The 18,721-nt window shown below is 34.2% G+C and overlaps 1 protein-coding gene across 4 annotated transcripts in view; it reads left to right on the top strand.

Moving 5' to 3' along the window:
• LOC131165800 (calcium-transporting ATPase 10, plasma membrane-type) overlaps positions 1-18,721 on the top strand; it is a 128,358-nt gene that overhangs the window by 89,978 nt on the left and 19,659 nt on the right. For all 4 annotated transcript variants that reach the window (XM_058123890.1, XM_058123888.1, XM_058123889.1 and 1 more), the window contains exons 25-27: positions 5,703-5,867; positions 6,207-6,323; positions 6,763-6,861. In XM_058123890.1, the coding sequence (XP_057979873.1) occupies positions 5,703-5,867; positions 6,207-6,323; positions 6,763-6,861 (381 nt within the window). The remainder of the gene's footprint in view (positions 1-5,702; positions 5,868-6,206; positions 6,324-6,762; positions 6,862-18,721) is intronic.

Below are 18,721 nucleotides of genomic sequence, written 5' to 3'. Positions count from 1 at the left end.
CCAGTGAACTTGGCTGCCACTGATAAACAGCCTTCAACAGTACTGTATGATTGATGGAGTGGCACGGATGAACACCTGAAAAGTGGGATCTTTGGACAAGTCTCTGTCACCAAAAAACTTGGTAATATGATTTATCGAGGGATTTGAACAATGTAGGACCAGTTTTAGGAACATGGCTCTATGAAGCCTCACAAGCCATTACACAGAGTCAGCTCTGCCAGCTTTGAACTGGTGCGTGAGGGCACGTGTGGGAAGCTCTGGCAATGGGATTTTAGGACTTGACAGATCAACATTGTCTGTATTTGGGCGTGGTGTTGCTTTTACAAGATCCCGAGGGGTTTTGGTATTCCTCAACCTGAAGAATCATCGAGGAAGTTTACTGCCACTGCTGTGTCTTCAGGAAGCTGCTGGACTGGTTTTCAGGCCTGCGGTGGTTTTAGTGGTCTCCTATGGGGTAGTCGTCCAGTGGATTTTAGTTAGTGTTTGGTTCACAATTGGAATCGGAAACGGAATGTCAAATTCCTCTCTTACGTTTGGTTCGACAGAGAATTGGAATCTAAATTATATTATAGTGTTTGGTATATAGACATAGGATCAGAAATGAGTCTAGTTAATAGAAAAGATTTATTCAATTAATTTAATATGAAATGATAATATTATAAATATATAATTATTATATAATATTATAAATATATAATTATTATATAATATTATAAATATATAATTTAATATGAAATAATAATATTATAAATATATAATTTGCATATTATATTTTATCAATTTTTTATTATTATTTTTAACTATATTATTAATATTATATTTTATCTTATATTTTATAAGTATTATATTTTAATATGTAATTTATTAAATTTAAATAAAAATCTCATATACTAATTACTATAACATAATTTATTATCTAATATAAAATTATAATGTAATCAAATAGCCGCTGTAGCATTATATTTTATTACACAATAATATTTTATTCTTTTTTGCATATTATATAATTAGTAAAATTTACTATTGTATATTTGTATTAATGATATTAATAATATTAATTTTATCTTTTTTTAAGGTTATAAATAATAAATAAATAATCATACCACAATTACATAATAGTATTTTATAATTAATACTGTTCTATTACTTTTTATGTGTTGTAATATTATTATAGATAATATAAATATTTGAAATAGGGGTTCAAATACTTTATATTATAATATATAATATATTATTATATATTTGCATTTAATGATGTCATAATATTAACATTATTTTTATAATTATGTAATATATATTTTATTATATCATATATAATATTAAATTTTAATATATATGTGCCTGTGCATTTTTTATATACAATAGTATTATATTTTTTCCTAATTTATATCATTATTAAATTTTATCATTATGCATTTATAATTGATGATAATAATAAATATTTTATTTTGTTTTATTTTTAAGATTAATAGATTATGAATAAATAATATAACAAATCAATAATCATACCATAAGTATATCGTAATATTTAACATCTAATATTGTTCTATTAATTTTATATGTTATAATATTATTATATATAATAAAAAATATCAATAATGATGGTTTAATATTTATATTGAAATTTATAATAATATTTTACATATTGATAATGATATCATAATATTAATATTATTTTTTTAATTTATGTAATACATATTATATTATACAAATTATCATATTTTAATAAATATTGTGTTTCCAAGTATTAGGATTTTATTCTAGAGTAAAAGTCAGGTATCAAAGTGCAAGTAAAAGGCGGAATCCCATTGCTGCATGGAATGGGATTCACTCATTCCAATTCGGATTCCTAAAGTTTAATCCCAATTACCAAACACCACCTTAGGTTTTAGGGCTTGGTTTGGCAATGGCTACGGTACTTAAGAGTTTAGGTCTTTGGACCATGATTCCTCACTGTGTTAACAGTGTTGTTAAATTGGAAAAAACCTAATCACAACAATTGGTCTCTTCTCTTATTCTTTATTTATAATGTCTTTCGTGTGGATGAAAATTACCACCGTACCCTTATTCATGCTTACTAACACACTGCTGTAATACTAACTGAACCAGTTACCAATAACATAATTCATCTTATATTCTTCTTTTTTCTTGACAATTGATATGACTGTTTAGGCACTTGTTTGTTGCATAATGTGGGACTATGACAAATTATGTACTTTTGTTCATTAGTGTGCGCGCGCGCGCGTGCGTGCACACTAATAGTTTTAGGATTCATATTACTTCTTGTAAAATTAGTCTCACTCAGCATCAATGCACTTTATTTCATTTTTCATTGGCCATATGATCGCATTGAACATGCACTGATTTGTGTGTGTGTGAGAGAGAGGACGAAATCCTCAATACGGGGAAAAAGCAAGAAAAAACCAAAACTGAAAAAAAAAAAATGAAAACTTAAAAAAAAAAAAAAAAAAAAAAAAACTAATTTGAAAAGCTTCTCTTTAGTTCCTCCTCTTCATAATTGATAAATATCTATTATCTTGCAAGTTCTATGTGTATACAGGTTAAGAAATGAAATATATCGAGAGGAAAACTAGAACCATTAACCCCTCACAGGAATGGTCTTAAATTTCAGAATATTTGTCGAAATTTCCGATTTCCATCACCCTCAAAATCGAAATGGTAGTCGATTTCTATCTTGCATAATTTTCATCAAAATTTCAACAAATCAATCCAAAATTTATCGACATCTCGAGATTTTAGCAAAACTTGTTGAAATTTTAACTAGACGATGAAATTTCGTTAGAATTCAAATGAGAAATTTAGAAGTGAAGTGAAATTTCTATCTTAATTTATTTTATTTATTTTTTTGAAACAAAAGATTATTACAAGTGCTTTTGAAATTATATGAAAAAATAAACTTACAGTAACATTTTATTTAACCATTCATGTCTAAATTATCATTATTTGTATAATAAATGATTTATGAATTTCATTTGTATTAACTGAATACGTTTAATGTACATTATCTTACAAATATGTTTGATACACATACTGTTTTACAACTTTTCCACCTCATACAAAACATACATGTATTTAATTTATAATATATTATTCCTAGAACTTATATTATTATGTTTGTTGACCATTTTTGAAGTTTCACAAAGAATTCCATGCTTTACTACTAATCTTTGTTATTTTTTCAAATTGACATCGAAATCAAAATTTCCGTACTTTAGGAGCTTCGAAATTTGAGTCGAAATCGAAATTTAAGACTTTGCTCACAGGGCAGATCAACCCAATCCTTAATCTCCACGTTCCTTCTTTACAACCCTTAACCCAAAACCAACACTCTTCGTATCAATTGGAGCCTCCTCCAATGAAGAAGTCCCATAATTTTTTTTCCAAAGAACCTTTATTGTATGCAATTTGGGGTGAAACTTTTGTTCCAAAAAAAAAAAAAAAGAACTTTCATGTTATTGTCTTTCCAAGCGTTATTCTTTTCTTTTTGTCAGAAATTGAAATTGCTGCCTCGTATGCTGAAATATCCTCTTTTAGCTTTTGTTAAGCCTTGATGTACATTGCTGGCCCATAATCTAACAGCTTAAGCCTTTAGGTAATGTATTAAACTAACATGGTATTAGAGCCATGGTTGTCGGAGCCTTGGAGGTCCTTGGTTGTATTCATGTTGCGTTGTCTTTTTGTTAAATCATCACATTTCCCATAATAATTGTTCTTATCTTTTGTTTACCTATCCGCATGCAACTGGGCTGCACAGCTGCAGGTGCTAGGGAGTCCCAAGGTTGAAGTTAAAATAGTAGATTAACAGTATTTTTAGGAACATAATTCTTTCCTCCTGGCTCCCTTGAGCACATGATAATGTCTGTCGCTGAAAGTTTCTGCAAAACCATTATCTCCATTGCCTTGAACTTTTCCAGAGAAAAGAATCCCCATATAGATGGAGTAGAGTGAACATAAGAAAAACAGCTTGCTATCAACTTGAAACTCTGTTCTGGCCCACAAACAATTCCATATTTGGCCACTCATGCTATTGTTTGTAAATCATAGCCTTTTTTTGGTTTGAGGAACTGCCTGATTAACCTAATTACTTCGAACCGCAATACAAAAGGCTGTTTAATTAAACCTTGATGATTTCATTGATTTTTGAGCTAAATTATTTAAATTTTGTTCTTTATTGTATAAACATGAATCATGATAGAATTGTTCGCTTGCATTTCTATTGTTTTAGCTAAAAATGATATTCTTGTAAAACAAACAAGAGTTCCCTAGCAATTTTATTCTATGGAATTATTGTGGTTCGGATATATGGCATGTTAATTGTTCCTGTAAAAAACAAACTAACAAACAAGAGTTCCCTAGCAATTTGATTTGATGAAATTATTGTGGTTCAGATATATGGCATGTTAATTGTTCCTGTCTATCTAACTAATTGTGCTTAAACACCCTGGATTTAATATCTGTTGACATTCATTTTAGATCAGCCAATCCTCCCTAAACTGCATTCCTTTGAGCAATGCTCTCTCTCTCTCTCTCTCCCTCTATGTATGTGTATGTGGTGGGGGGCAAGCCTCTATATGTGTGCATCTTTGTGCTTTGAGAAATAAATCAACTGGTTATCACCAAGATCTTAATTTTTGATTTCTACTGAAATCCAAGGCTTCAAAGTTCTGGAAATTTTTAGTGGAAATTTCAATGTTGATGTCAATTTTGATTTCAACTTTTAAAAAATGTTGGAAATTAGTAGTAAAGCCTGGAATTCTTGTATGAAACTTTAGAAACTATTATTAAACATGTTAGTGTAACATTTAGAACTATAATATTGTAAATAAATGTGGTGTATATGGTGCAATAACTGTGATATAGTAATCATATTGAATATATTCAAATAATTTAAATGAAATTCAAAAATCAATTAAATATTTATTATACAAATACAGATAGTTTAATCGTAAATGGTCAACTAAAATGTTGTAGCAAATATCTACATTTTATTTTACATTTAATTTCGAAGTTTGAAATCTATGATTCACAACCTCGTTGTAATCGTCTTTACTTTCAATTAAAAAAACAAGGATAAATTAAGAGAGGATTTTGAGTCTAGGTTTGAATCTCAAATTTGAATTTGCTGGAAATTTCACTCTAGTTATGTATTTTTTTAAAAAAATTTCACTTAAATTTCAATATTTCAATAAATTTTGGACAATTCATGGAAATTTTAATGGAAATTAATTGCCATTTTGATTTCGAGGGACATGGAAAGCAGAAGTAAATACCCTGGTTATTACCAGCTAGAATATGAGACTAGTGTTCGTTTTACAGCTTTATTTTTTTCTTTGGGGGTTGTGGGACAAAAGAAAAGGCGAGACCATTCTCTTGACAATGATATGTAAAATGATTCTTTTTTAGTTAGCCATTGGGTCAAAAGACCAGATAAAAAATTCTCTTTAATTTTTCAATATGTTTTTTCTGTTGCATTTAAATTTGTAGTAACGATGAACTGCACTAGTTACAGTTTTTTTTAAAATATATTTTTACATATTTTTTTTTGGTTTCATTTGGTTTTTATCATTTCAATATGATGTGTGACTACACAATGATACGTGATTCACCTGGGTGTTTCTTATTGTGCAAAGTTGCTTAGTACAGTTAATTGAAAGGACTTTCTGGGATGCCCTAATCTGTAGGTGCGCATGGTCACTGGTGACAATTTGCTAACAGCAAGAGCAATAGCTTTGGAATGCGGGATCCTACGTTCTGAAGCAGATATCACAAAACAAAATCTCATTGAAGGAAAGGCATTCCGTGATTTATCTGATGCAGAGCGACAAGAAGCTGCAGATAATATATCAGTAATGATCTAAATAACAATTTGTATTGCTGTTCGAGTAAAATGCATCCATGCATGTTGCCCCCAGGGGTTGGGATCAGTGGCTGCAGTGGATTCTGGGGGAACGTTCAACAGCTACAGGCTCCCAGTTTCTATTCCTCACCAATGCATCCTGCCCCTACTAAACTGGGCATGCCTGGGGGGCGGGCCTCTGCCTCCGGTTATCTGCTGCCCAGGAAAGTCCAGAAGACTGATCCAGGGTCTGCAGTTCTGGGTTGCCCCAAAAAGAAATTGCATGCATGCCCAAGGAATTGAAGTGATCAATCTGCTAGAGAAAATGAATATGTGGTTTGATATGTAGGTAATGGGAAGGTCTTCTCCTAATGACAAGCTTCTACTTGTTCAAGCATTGAAACGTAGAGGGCATGTTGTTGCTGTAACTGGGGATGGCACTAATGATGCTCCAGCACTACATGAGGTTTGATTGCTTCTATTTAGATGGGCTGATAGTATAAACCATAGTATATCTGATTTTGTTGATGTGGAATTTATTTTATGCCATGGGTTCTGCTGTAGATGCATTTTGGGTAGGTCGTCTGTTATTGATAAGCAATCACTATTTTATTGAAGCTTTTTTTATGGAAGGACAGAGAAATGTAGATATATATATATATATATATATATATATATATATATATATATATATGGCAAGCCTCAACTTTTCATCCTCATCTGTAGCAATAATTTCCTTTATGGCTTCTACTGTCAGTTTGTTGGGGGCTAAAAATATATTGCTCTCTACATGTATTAAAGTTCGTAAGTTTTATTGTTTCTCTTTTTTCTTTTATTCACTAGAAGACGAGTCTATTTCTATATTCACATTGTCTTCTTTGCAATTATATTGTTGTGGAGGGCAGGCAGATATTGGTCTTGCAATGGGTATCCAAGGAACAGAAGTTGCAAAGGAGAGCTCAGATATCATCATCTTAGACGATAATTTTGCTTCTGTTGTGAAGGTTTGTTCTTGGCTCATATGCATTAGTGATTCATGCTGGGATAATGTCTGTGCTCCTGTATTTCATTTAAAAGAAAAAAGAAAAAGTAGATATCGCTGCATGTTTAAGTTCTTTGTGAAAAGCACCCTGCCATGAACATTTTTATGACCACTTTGGTAATCATTTTAGGCTATCTTTTATCAATCTGTGTTCTATTTAAGTGGGTATTGGGCATGGGGTTTTATAAGAGTGTCTAAGGTTTGCAATATTGCATGACTGTATTTTAAAGGCCCAATATTATTAGGAATGATGATTTTATCAAATTTTGATTATTAAGGGTTATTTGGTCTATTTTCTATAGTCCTCTCTCGCTTTTTTCTCTTTCTTTTTTCTTTCCTCCCTCTTCGCTTCTAAACCCTAGTTTGGATATTTCCATCATGTTCTCCATCTCAATACTGTTCTTCCCTTGTTTCTTTTATTCTATAATTTCCTTCTCAAAAATAGTTCTAACCTTCTTATTTTAGATCATATTGGTACCAAAGCAAGGGTGGGCAATATTGCCAAACATTTGAGTATGGTGTCAAATATGTGATGATTCTTGCATCATTTTAGATGTAGCTGGTAAAGAAGCTAGTTTCAGCATAATAGGGTTAGATTAGCAACTTGGAAAATGGGTACTCTTGCTCATAAAAGCATGGAGGTTGTTGATGAGAAGAAAAATTAACATAATAGTTCCTTCAAGGAACTAAGTGGGCAGGGAAGAAGGCTTGAGAACTTGACAAATCATTATATAAATTTTTGTAAACTGGAAAAGAAAAACATAAGAACGGATTGAGTGTCATTGTAGGAAAAAGACCTAAAACATAGTGTTGTGGAAGTTAAAAGAGGAGGAGATAGAATCATAAAAATCAAGATGGCCTTAGCACAAGAGTAATAAATGTCATTAGTTCTCATACTCTAAGTAGAGAACTTTAGAAGGCAAATTTGGGAAGATAGGGATAATATTACACAAGGGGTATCATAGAGAGAGAAGAAAACTGGGGTGGGGAAAGGTGGGCGTTCCCCTGGACCACAAACTCCCCACTTTGCAAGGATAGAAGAATAGTCATGCTAGTGTATGCAACATTACCCCTGCTTTTATGTAGAGAGGATATTTCCTCGTTCTTAAACCTGAACCCATGACCAACTGGTCACAAAGGATATCAAACAGTGAGAAAATATTCATTGGAGCATACTTAAATGATCACATAGGAAACAACTATAAAGATTATGATAGCATGCATGGAAGGCATGGATATAGAAATTGAAATGAGTACGTCATAGGCTTCGCTAAGTCTTACAACAATATACTTTTTAAGAAGAGAAATTAACACTTAAATGGAGAACCTAAATCAACCATAGATCTCGTTTATTTATAATAAATCTCATGTAAATCTCATATATTTATAATAAATCTCATGTACATCAGAACTACAATCAACCTCAGTGACAAAAGGCTCCCTAATTTTATCATCTCGTGAAAAATGGATTGGAGGCAATACAAATGGTAGCTTTATTGTCATTCATGAATTCCGTAGGTAATAAATGTTGAAACCCTAAGCTATTCCAATATATTTGAAAGTTAGGAGTTGTCCCAAGGAGGAGGGGGGGGGGGTGAATTGGATTATAAAATTTCTTTTAACTCCCTTCGTGAATTCTTAACCTCTTGTTAATCTAGCAATCACACAACCAGACCTTATTTGGACAATCAATCCACAAACCAATACTTCAACACAACATAAACAAAATTAGTTTATAATCACAAGTTTAGGGGAAAATTAATTAAGTTATAGACCTTTATAACTAAGTGTAAGTATAGTAACTTGTATAGTTTGTAGATTTTCAGATATTCTTTCAACAATTCAATTCAACCAAAATGATCAAAACAAGATACACAAACTAGATTGATTCTAGCAGGGTGAATTTGATTATAAAATTTCTTTTACCTCCCTTCGTGAATTCTTAACCTCTTGTTAATCTAGCAATCACACAACCAGACCTTATTTGGACAATCAATCCACAAACCAATACTTCAACACAACATAAACAAAATTAGTTTATAATCACAAGTTCAGGGGAAAATTAATTAAGTTATAGACCTTTATAACTAAGTGTAAGTATAGTAACTTGTATAGTTTGTAAATTTTTAGATATTCTTCCAACAATTCAATTCAACCTAAATGATCAAAACAAGATACACAAACTAGATTGATTCTTGCAATGCTTTCAAGATTCAGCACTTCAATAACTCAAAGTAATCAATCATAAAATATTCAATCAAGATATGAAATCCAGCTCTTATACAAGTTTCAGCTTTTGTAGCCCTGTATATATGAATTTGATTTAAGCCCTGTAGGGAATGAAATTTATCTTTCAAGATGATAAAAAATATAGCATCCACACTCTTCCCAAAATTCAGATTTCAAATAAACCTTTAGTTAATAGGTTTTGGGTGTTGACCAATCAACGTACTCCCTTATGGTTTCCGTAATTAATATTGATCAACCAACGTACTTCCTTTTGGTTTTTGCAAGTCCCAAAAATAAATTAATCTTTAGTTTATTTAAAATCCAATCCACATAGTTTTTATGATTAGGAAATTTAAATCATCCACGCAGTCAATATATGCTGGAAATTAAAGAGAGTAAGGAAAGAGAGAGTGACACCACGTTTTTTACGAGGTTCGGCTTATCCCCAGCCTACGTCCTCACCTTTGGCCAATACCACCAAAGGATTCCACTATACCGTTCCTTTCCGGGTGGAACAAACCTTTTATAAGCGATACCCCCCCGCGTAAACACTCCTTAAGTAGGCTTGAGCAACGCCTCTCCAAGTGATACCCCACACCCGGTCACTCCTTCAATAGGCTAGAACAACGCCTCTCCAAGCGATAACCCTATGCTTGATAACAACGATCGAACAGCCCTGAATTGTCTACAAGACAAGAAACGAGAGAAGAGAACTTGTGTATAAGAGACACTCTCAGATAGAGTAGATAAGTACAACAATTAGCACAATATACTTCAAAGTAAATTCAATATAAAGTAATTGAAGCTCAATGAAATTATATCACCGAATTATTCTTCATTTGATTGAAAGATTCAGACTTTGAAAACACAATTTCGGTGTGAGAATCAGCAAGAACTCAGTTGAGTGTGCAGCAAGATGTTAGCAAGAGAGCTTTAGTTAATTGAGAGCACTTGAGAGTTCTTTGATTGCTGTAAGTATTTCTTGGTGATTAAAATCCATGTCTTGGGGGCTATTTATAGAGTTTAAAAAGTAAAATCCTTGCTCCCCACTTGGAGTGTTGGTCAAGTTTGTTAAAGAATTGGAGCCCAAGAAACCAATTTAAAAATAATTCCCGTTGGTATTTTAAAATATTGTTCGAGTGGCAGTTGCCTGGCATGACAAAGCAGGCGCTTGTCTTAGTTCAAATTCAAAAGTTAGAACACTGGCAGTCGCCTGTCAAAACACAGGAAGGCGCCTGACACCTTTCTGTCTGCCAGTTCTTAAAAAACACAAATTGGATAGTCGCCTGGGAGGTTTGGGCAGGTGCCTAGGCATTCAAAAACTTTGTTTTTTTTAAGAATTTGACTTTGAAAACCTTTTTATATTTGAGACCTTTATAATTTATAACTTTAGAAAATGTATTTCAAGGTCTTTATAAAAATGGTTTCCTAGATTTTAACTTGTCGTAAAGAGCTTCAATCATTTTTATATCGAGTCTTACTTGAAGTACTTACATAAAGACTTTCTTAAGACTTTAAATCTTTTAGCTCTTGGAGTCTTCATGCATGTCCTTGCTTTGAGTCATTTCTTTTAGCTTTGTCTTCCTTTGGCTCCATCTTGTTTTCAAGCTTTAATATACTTTAAGCGTTTAGCAAGTCCTCTTTAACATCCATGCTTTGACTCTTTAAGCTTCATTTGATAATCTTTCTTTGGAACATAAGCTTTGAATGATCCTTATGAGCATTTGACTTTGTATTCACATACTTGAGTCCTGAAATATCATCACTTAACCAAATATGTTAAGTTCATCTTATTTGTTATTATCAAAACAAGATTTTAAGCCTTATAAGGCCAACAATATTCTTAACGAAACCACCTTATAGTATGGTCCATGGCTCTATGCTTAGATTCTATACTTGACTGTGCAACAATAGTCTGCCCCTTCTCCAAGACACCAAGTTGCCACCCACAAAAGCACAGTATCCTATTGTGGATTTTCTGTCTAAGGGTGACCATGCTCAATCCACATCTGTCAATCCCTAAATATGAATCTGACCCCCTTGTCATAATACAAGAGACCTACCTATCCTGAGTGCACCCCTGAGGTAACTCAGGACACTATGACTATCATCCTAGTGATAACATTGAATCTAGGGAACCGCTTCAAGCCATAAAAAAAATCAGAGCATTCTTTCAGTAAATAAAGCTAAGTCATCAACAAATGTACAAAATATCAAATACCCAACTATGAAAGAACATGACTAGGACCCCATACATTACTACTGAATAACATAGAAGGGCTGATGGCCCAATGCTTAGTAATTTGATATCATATGCTCCCTATGCATGTGCATCTCATTTATGGGTTGCACTATATTTAGCTTCTCATGAATACCCTTCATCTTAGCAAAGTACTGAGTAACACTTCTATCCCTCTTGCTACATTGGGAAATACTCCAGGGAGAGAGTATAGGAAGATTCAAACCTGCCAAATTGGAGCATAAGACCTGAATTTTGGGCTATATATAACATCATAACTGACCTGTTATCATGGCTTGTAGGAAGATTCAAAGTAGCCAAATTGGAGCTTAAAAAAAACAAAGGCTTCAACAAAGCCTTGTGTATTTGCGTGCAGTGTCAGAGCCACCAGCCTACAATCAGCATGAGAGGGTGCATGAGGAGTCTGCTGATGGCAAGCTTTCTAGAGATGGTAAATGGGTGTTGGGTGTTGTCCATAAATATCTGTGCTGTTTTGCAAAATAAAAAAAAAATAAAAAAATGGAGGTTATAGTCTTGATTCAGTTACACTGTCTACCAAGTGTCATGTTAATCTGGTTCTATCAGGATGCAAATAGCCCTCTTTAGTGTGATAAATAGGTATTAGGCTGAGCAACTTAGGGTTTGGTTCAGCTGTGGTGGTGGTTATCTAGGGTTTTAGGTCTCTAGACCAAGCTCTGATGCCACGTTAAAGAATTATAGTAAATGAAGAACCTAAATCAATAATAGTTTGCCTACTCTATAATATATTATTGTTATCAAATAGCCACTTTGAGTTAGGATCATTGTTATCAAAACCCAATCCAGATCATGGGATTACACAATCCTACGATCCAGATTTTATGTATTCATTATTTGAGGAGGGTGGGTAAGGTGCAGCAGTGCAAGGACATGATTTTGCCCATTCCAATATATGAGGCTAATGGGAATGACTTGGAAGATCAGCTGCCATTGGATGACATGGACTTGTGGCAATCTGGTGCTGGAGGTAAAAAAAAGTTTGCTTGGATGAGGATAAAAGGAAATTGAGAAAGGGATAAGCGTGTATTAGCAAATTTCAAATGCATGATGAATTACGATGGGCAAAGGTTTAAAGAGGTGATTTTTTTATTTAAATTGATAGTGTGGTTTTTTCTTGTTTTGTTTTCTCTTCAAGGATTGCTAGACCTCTTTTAGGTTGTAATCTCTCTTTCCTCTATTTTGAAAGAAGTGCCCTGTTTGATGGGGTCCAAAATTACAAAACATGATTTGAAACCTGAGGATAAGAATTAGGATTTTAGATGATCTTTTGAGTTTTTTCCGTTTTTTCAAACCCAGGCCAGCCTGGCAGTTTTAGGCAGTTATGTAGTCTGGGTTACGCATAAATTTTGAGTTGTCTAAAAACCTTGCAAGCCTGGTAAGAACTGGTTAATAGTACGGCTTGCTCAAAACTGGCAGAACCATACCGCTTTTGCAATCCTAAAAAAAAATACAGCTTGTACATCCAAAAGAAATCCTTAACTAAGATCTCAAGGAGAGAGAGCAAGAAGAGATGATGATGATGTTGGGTACGGCCATGCAGTCAATCAATTGTTATAGATCTGCTGATTTTGCAGTTGAAGCATTATGAATCTTCCTGTAAATTTTTTTAAAATATATATAAAAATAAAAATAAAACATCTTGAAAGATATAGCTCCAATGTACCTGCACTTGCAGGAACAGGAGTGATTGCAGAATAATCACCTTTCGATTTCCACATGGGAAAGAGGAACAGCTAAAGAGGTTGTGGTTGCTTCTATGTGGCTATTGACAACTTTCACCATGCAGAGACACATTGCGAATCTCTTGGGCACATAAAAAATGAATAGTAATGCATTCAGAACCTGTCATTATTGAATCCACGACTAGAGAACTAAAGGACAAAAATAAACTTGAGCATATCCACTGGCTAGCAATGTTTTTTAATATAATTTTTAAATTTATAAAAATATAACATGGTCGTGTATAACTGCAGAACATCTTCACTTTAACATCATGGCCTGACCTGCTGGTTCAAACCGGTTGAACTGATTGACCCTGTAACCCAGTAGGCCTATTCTCTGTCCAGTTCCATTTAATAATGCTGGATGTTTTTTTTTTTTTCATTTAATTCCCGCTTTTTAATTATTTTTTTATGAGAATTTGAATAAAAGTGCATGCATGCCATTGGACTGTAGTGAAAGGTACTTTGGGACAACTAGGTTAATTGAGGTCCCACTTAGGTGGATATTAGGTCAAACTCTTTCTTTTTTCTGTGTATCCAAAGTTGGCATGTAAATTGATACAATGGCCCAAACTAAGGCTGTGCAAGATACCAAAGTCTGAGGGATCATGGTTTAAATGAAAATTTATTCAGTGCTGTTTGCTGTACATTCCAGCCTTCTTTATCTGTCTTTCTCTTCCTGCTTGTCTTTCTTCCCTTCTAAAACGTTAGTTTGGATATCTCTTTGTTTTCTTTTTTCTTCCTTCAATTGTCTCATCCCCCTATTTTTCATCCTGTCCTCTAGGAATGTGTTAATAATTGTCACCTTCCCAAAGTTGATTTGGTGGGATGGGGATCAAGCAACATACCTAGAGCTGGAAGAAATTAGAGGACCAGCAAGGTCTTTAATATTTAATTTGAACAAAATTTTGAAGCTCCAAAAGTGCGGAAATTTCAATCGAAAATTTGATTTCATTATCAATTTCAATTTCAATTTGAAAAAACAATGGAAATTAGTATTAAAGCATGGAACTTTGTGAAACTTCTAAAATGGTTAATAAACATAATAATGTGAGTTTAGGAGTACTCTATTATAAATTAAATACATCTATGTTGTGTATGAGCTGCAATAGTTGTAATATAACAGGTGTATTAAACATATTTGATTAATATAAATGATGTTCATAAATCAAATAAATATTATTTATTATATGACTAAAGATAATCTAGACATGAATGGATAAATAAAATGTTGTTGCATGATTAATTTTTCATAAAATTTGAAAACCCCTTGTAATAATTGCTAATGATTATTTTGGTCACTTAGCATTGTTAGTATGTGCTAGAGTTATGTAACTGTGTGTAAGGGTATTATGGTCATTGGAATTTATTTGGCATATATTGTAAATAGAGGGAGAGACCTGTCATTGAGGTGAGGTCTACTACTTTGCCCAATTATTCAACATGGTGTTAGAGCAAGATCTGACCTAGCCCCTACTGCCAAACCAGACCCTAAACCTGACCTCCTATGCAAATCTGCCATTATAGGAGGATCATCCATACCTTTAGAGGTTAGAAACAAGTCCCAAAGTTGTTCAACACTACAGTCGCCATAAACTTCCTAGAAAACACTGCCTTCTCCAGATAACTGTTCCATATTTTTCACAAAACCAGCACCATAGCCATTCATAGAACCCTTCAATTTGTAGGTGGGTGAAAATTTGTTGCTGGAGGACCACCCACGCACCCAATTGTCAGCAGGTCCATCCCCATGCACTCACACTTGAGAGATTTTCTCAGCTAATTTTGCCTCTGACTTCTTCCAGAATGCTTTAAATCCTTCCATAGACCATAATAATAAGTTGATGGCGAGGTTTTTTGTTCGAAGATTCAGCCTTTTTCAATCACTCACTCATGGCAATTCCTTAGTTGTTCTTCAGTATAATTAAGGTGAGTGGTTGGTGCCTTGTGGCAGTGGCAGTGTGTAGGCTAAATTTTGGGGGTTGTGGCTGCGCTATGTCTGATTATTAGTGACTCATTCGTGTTGGAATCAATGGTTGACTTGTTTGTGGTTGTTTTGCTCAGTCTGAAAATTCACTTTTGGAATTCCAAAAGCAATTTGTTTGCTGTGCATTTCTGATTTCCTACTGTATCGGGGCTGCGTGTTGTTGAGATGGCAACGCCAAATCCCAAAAGTGTGTTTCCTTGGTCAAGCACTTGTTTAGGTGAACAGCATATTATAACCGTCTCAGAGAGAGTATTTAAGGTTCTTACAGTATCAAGCATCCCAACAAGCATCTCATCACATTGCATCTTTTGCTCAAAAGAGTAATCTTACATTTTATATATCATCTTGTATCTCTCCCACAAGTCTTCGAGTTCTTTTCTGTCGTCCAATATCCTAAAAATCTTCTTCAAGTTAACCTTTTTGATGGGTTCGTTAGTACAATGAAGGGGATAGGAACAGTAAATCCTACTTCCTCCATCTCCATGTTTTTTAGCAAAAAAAAATTCATTAGATAAAATAAGAATGGACAATCAGGAGAAGAGGCATCTCCTTAACAAAGTCTGGGAAACCCCAGGGAAAAAAAAAAAAAAAAAGAGAAACAAAAAGTGCAAAAAACAGCCAAAGGAATTGAGCAAAGCCTAAAAAGTCAACAGAGAATGATAGATCCGCTGGATATCTAAGAAGCATATCCCCTTGAAATTACCATTACCCATGTACCACAGAGAAGCCAGAAAATGAATCTTCTCCCTCCATATCTCTTTCTTCTATTTTGCACATTCCTAAATCCTCTTTCAACCCCACGTCAGTTAGTAAGTTTGCAAAGTCACTAAATTATTTTGTAGCCTTCTTTCTTGATTTTATGGTTATTCAAGATTTAAAGACAAGTAATACAATTGCCACAAGACAAGAGGCTCGTGTGGACTTTACTACTTTAAGTCGCTCACTTCTCCCATTGCCTACACAGCAGCTAGTACACTTAATATCCCATGTTGCCTTGGTCATCCATCCTTGGGCATGTTGAAACAGCTAGTTCCTACCTCGAGTTCTATGTCTAGTCGTAGTGTGAGTCTTATTTATTGGTAAAACATTATCGTATTCACTTTGCAATCCGGTTCCACAAATGGGCATTTAGTCCTTTCATGCTTGTCCATTCCAATGTTTGGGTTCCAAGTCGTGTCACGTCGAAATTGGGGTCTGGGTACTTTGTTACATTTGTTGATGAATATTCTAGGATGACTTGGTTGTACTTAATGAAAGATTGTTCTAGGAGTTTATTATTTTTTGTGCTTTCTATTCTCAAATAAAGACTTATTTCAATGCGCCATTCAAGATACTTCGTAGTGATAATGCTTAGGGGTACTTCAGTACCCAATTCACTTCCTATATGACTAATTCTGTTATGATCCATCAGTCATCTTGTGCCCACACTCCACAAAAAAATGGAGTTGCAGAGTAGAAAAACAAACATATTCTCAAAGTCACTCATACCCTATTGTATGAAATAAATGTCCCCAAAGTTTTCTTGCTTGATGCCATGCTCATAGTTTGCCCTTTCATCAATAAAATGTCATCCTCTATCGTTGGTGGCAAAATCCAATACTTAATTATCTCTCCTAAGGCTCCTTCATTCTCCCTTCCGGCTCGTATGTTTGGTTGTGTGTCCTTTGTCCATGAGTTAACTCCAAGAATAGATATGTTGGATCCTTGGGCTATCAAATGTATTCCTATACTTAAAAGAGATATCAATGCTATAGCCTTACTTTACATTGTTTCTTTGTCTATGTTGATGTCACCTTTTTGAGTTTGCATCATACTATAATTCCTTCATTTTTGTTGACCTTGATGAGTCCCTTCATCTACCTTCACTTTCAAATGCTAACTTATTATTTGTGCCCAATCCTCCTACATCTTCATCTAGTTTGAGTATTTTCTTGTTGCTCGAATCGACCTGATATGTACACACACAAAAACTCAAGGAAGGAAAGCCTCCCCCAACTTCTACTTTTGCGCCTTTAGTTCCCTCCTATAGCTGTTCTTAAAGGTAAATGCACTTGGTACCCAACATTTAGTGTTTTTTTTCTTCTTTCTTATGATTTCTTACACCCTCGTATTACTGTTTAGTTTCTACTAAGTCTTCTGCTGCTCTTCCAAAGGTCTTTTTTGAGTCGTTATCCCATTATGAGTGGTGGGCTGCAATGGTTGAAGAGATGCGTGCGCTTCATGATGGTGATACTTGGGATTTGGTACCACTTCCTCTTGATAAGTCTGTTATTTGTTGTCACTAGGCATAGAATGTGAAAGTCAATTGTGATGGTTCTATAGCTCGTTTTTAAAGGCTTGCCTTGTTGCTAAGGGATATATTAGTATGTAGACACATTCTCTCTAGTCGCTAAACTTGCCTCCATGCGTTTGTTCATCTCCTTAGCCACTACTTGTCATTAGCCTCTACATGTTTTAAATGTGAAGAATGTTTTCCGACATGTTGACCTTCTTGAGGAGGTCTATATGGAGCTACCATCTAGGTTTGTTGCTCAGTGGGAGGCAAGCTCAGTGTGTCGACCCAAGAAATCATTGTATGATTTAAAATAGTCTCCTGGAGCATGATTTGGTTGATTTAGTGTTGTAGTACTTGAGTTTGGCCTCTTGACTTTGTGTGGTATTGTATCACTTTGTACTTTATTGTAATGCTTCATTCGGTGAAATTTTGTTTATTTGTGTGTGTTGGATGATATTGTGATTACTGTAGGTGATGATCAAGACATCCAAGATCTAAAGCATTTCCTATAAACTAAATTTCATACCAAGGACATGGGACCATTAAAGTACATCTTGGGTATAGAAGTATCGAGATCTCGTAAAACTGTCTTGCCACAGAGGAAGTATGTTCCTAATCTTCTGGATGAGATTGGGTCGCTGGTATCCAAACCTGTTGATACTCTGATGGAGCCTGATAAAGCTTGATATACATTGTTGACCCACAACCTAACAACTTAAGTTTTTTGGTAAACTGGTAATCTAACATGGAATTAGAGTTGGTTACCAGGAGGTCTTGGGTTCCAGTCTTGTTGCTCGCATTTATTGTGTTGTATTTAAAAAATTATTGTATTCCCTATAATGGGTGATATTATCTTGTCTTTATCTCTCCACGTGCCATTGGGCTGCATGTGCGGGGGAGTGTTAAAGCTTGATATACATTGTCGTCCCACAACCTAACAACTTAAGATTTTAGTTAAAGTGGTAATCTAATAGAGCCCAACAATTAGTGCTATATATGGGTGATTTTTCGCCTAACCTAGGACACTACCAGAGACTCATTGGAAAGTTGAATTATCTCATGGTCACACAACCAGACATATCCTTTGCAACAAGTATTGTGAGTCAATTTCTCGATTCTCTTAAGAAAAAGGCATTGGGATGCAGTAATTCGCATATTGAGATATCTCAAAGGTGCACCTAGGAGAGGTCTCTTATATGAAGATTGGGGTCACACTCATATTTAGGATATAGAAGCGTAGATTAGGCCAAATCACCTTCCAACAGAAGATCCACAACCGAGTACTATGTCTTTGTTGGTGGTAATTTGTTTTCTTGGAAGACTAAGAATCAA

The sequence above is a fragment of the Malania oleifera genome, chromosome 10 (assembly GCF_029873635.1).
Source record: "Malania oleifera isolate guangnan ecotype guangnan chromosome 10, ASM2987363v1, whole genome shotgun sequence".
In the NCBI taxonomy this organism is placed as follows: Eukaryota; Viridiplantae; Streptophyta; class Magnoliopsida; order Santalales; family Ximeniaceae; genus Malania; species Malania oleifera.
This window is presented reverse-complemented; position numbering and strand designations above follow the sequence as displayed.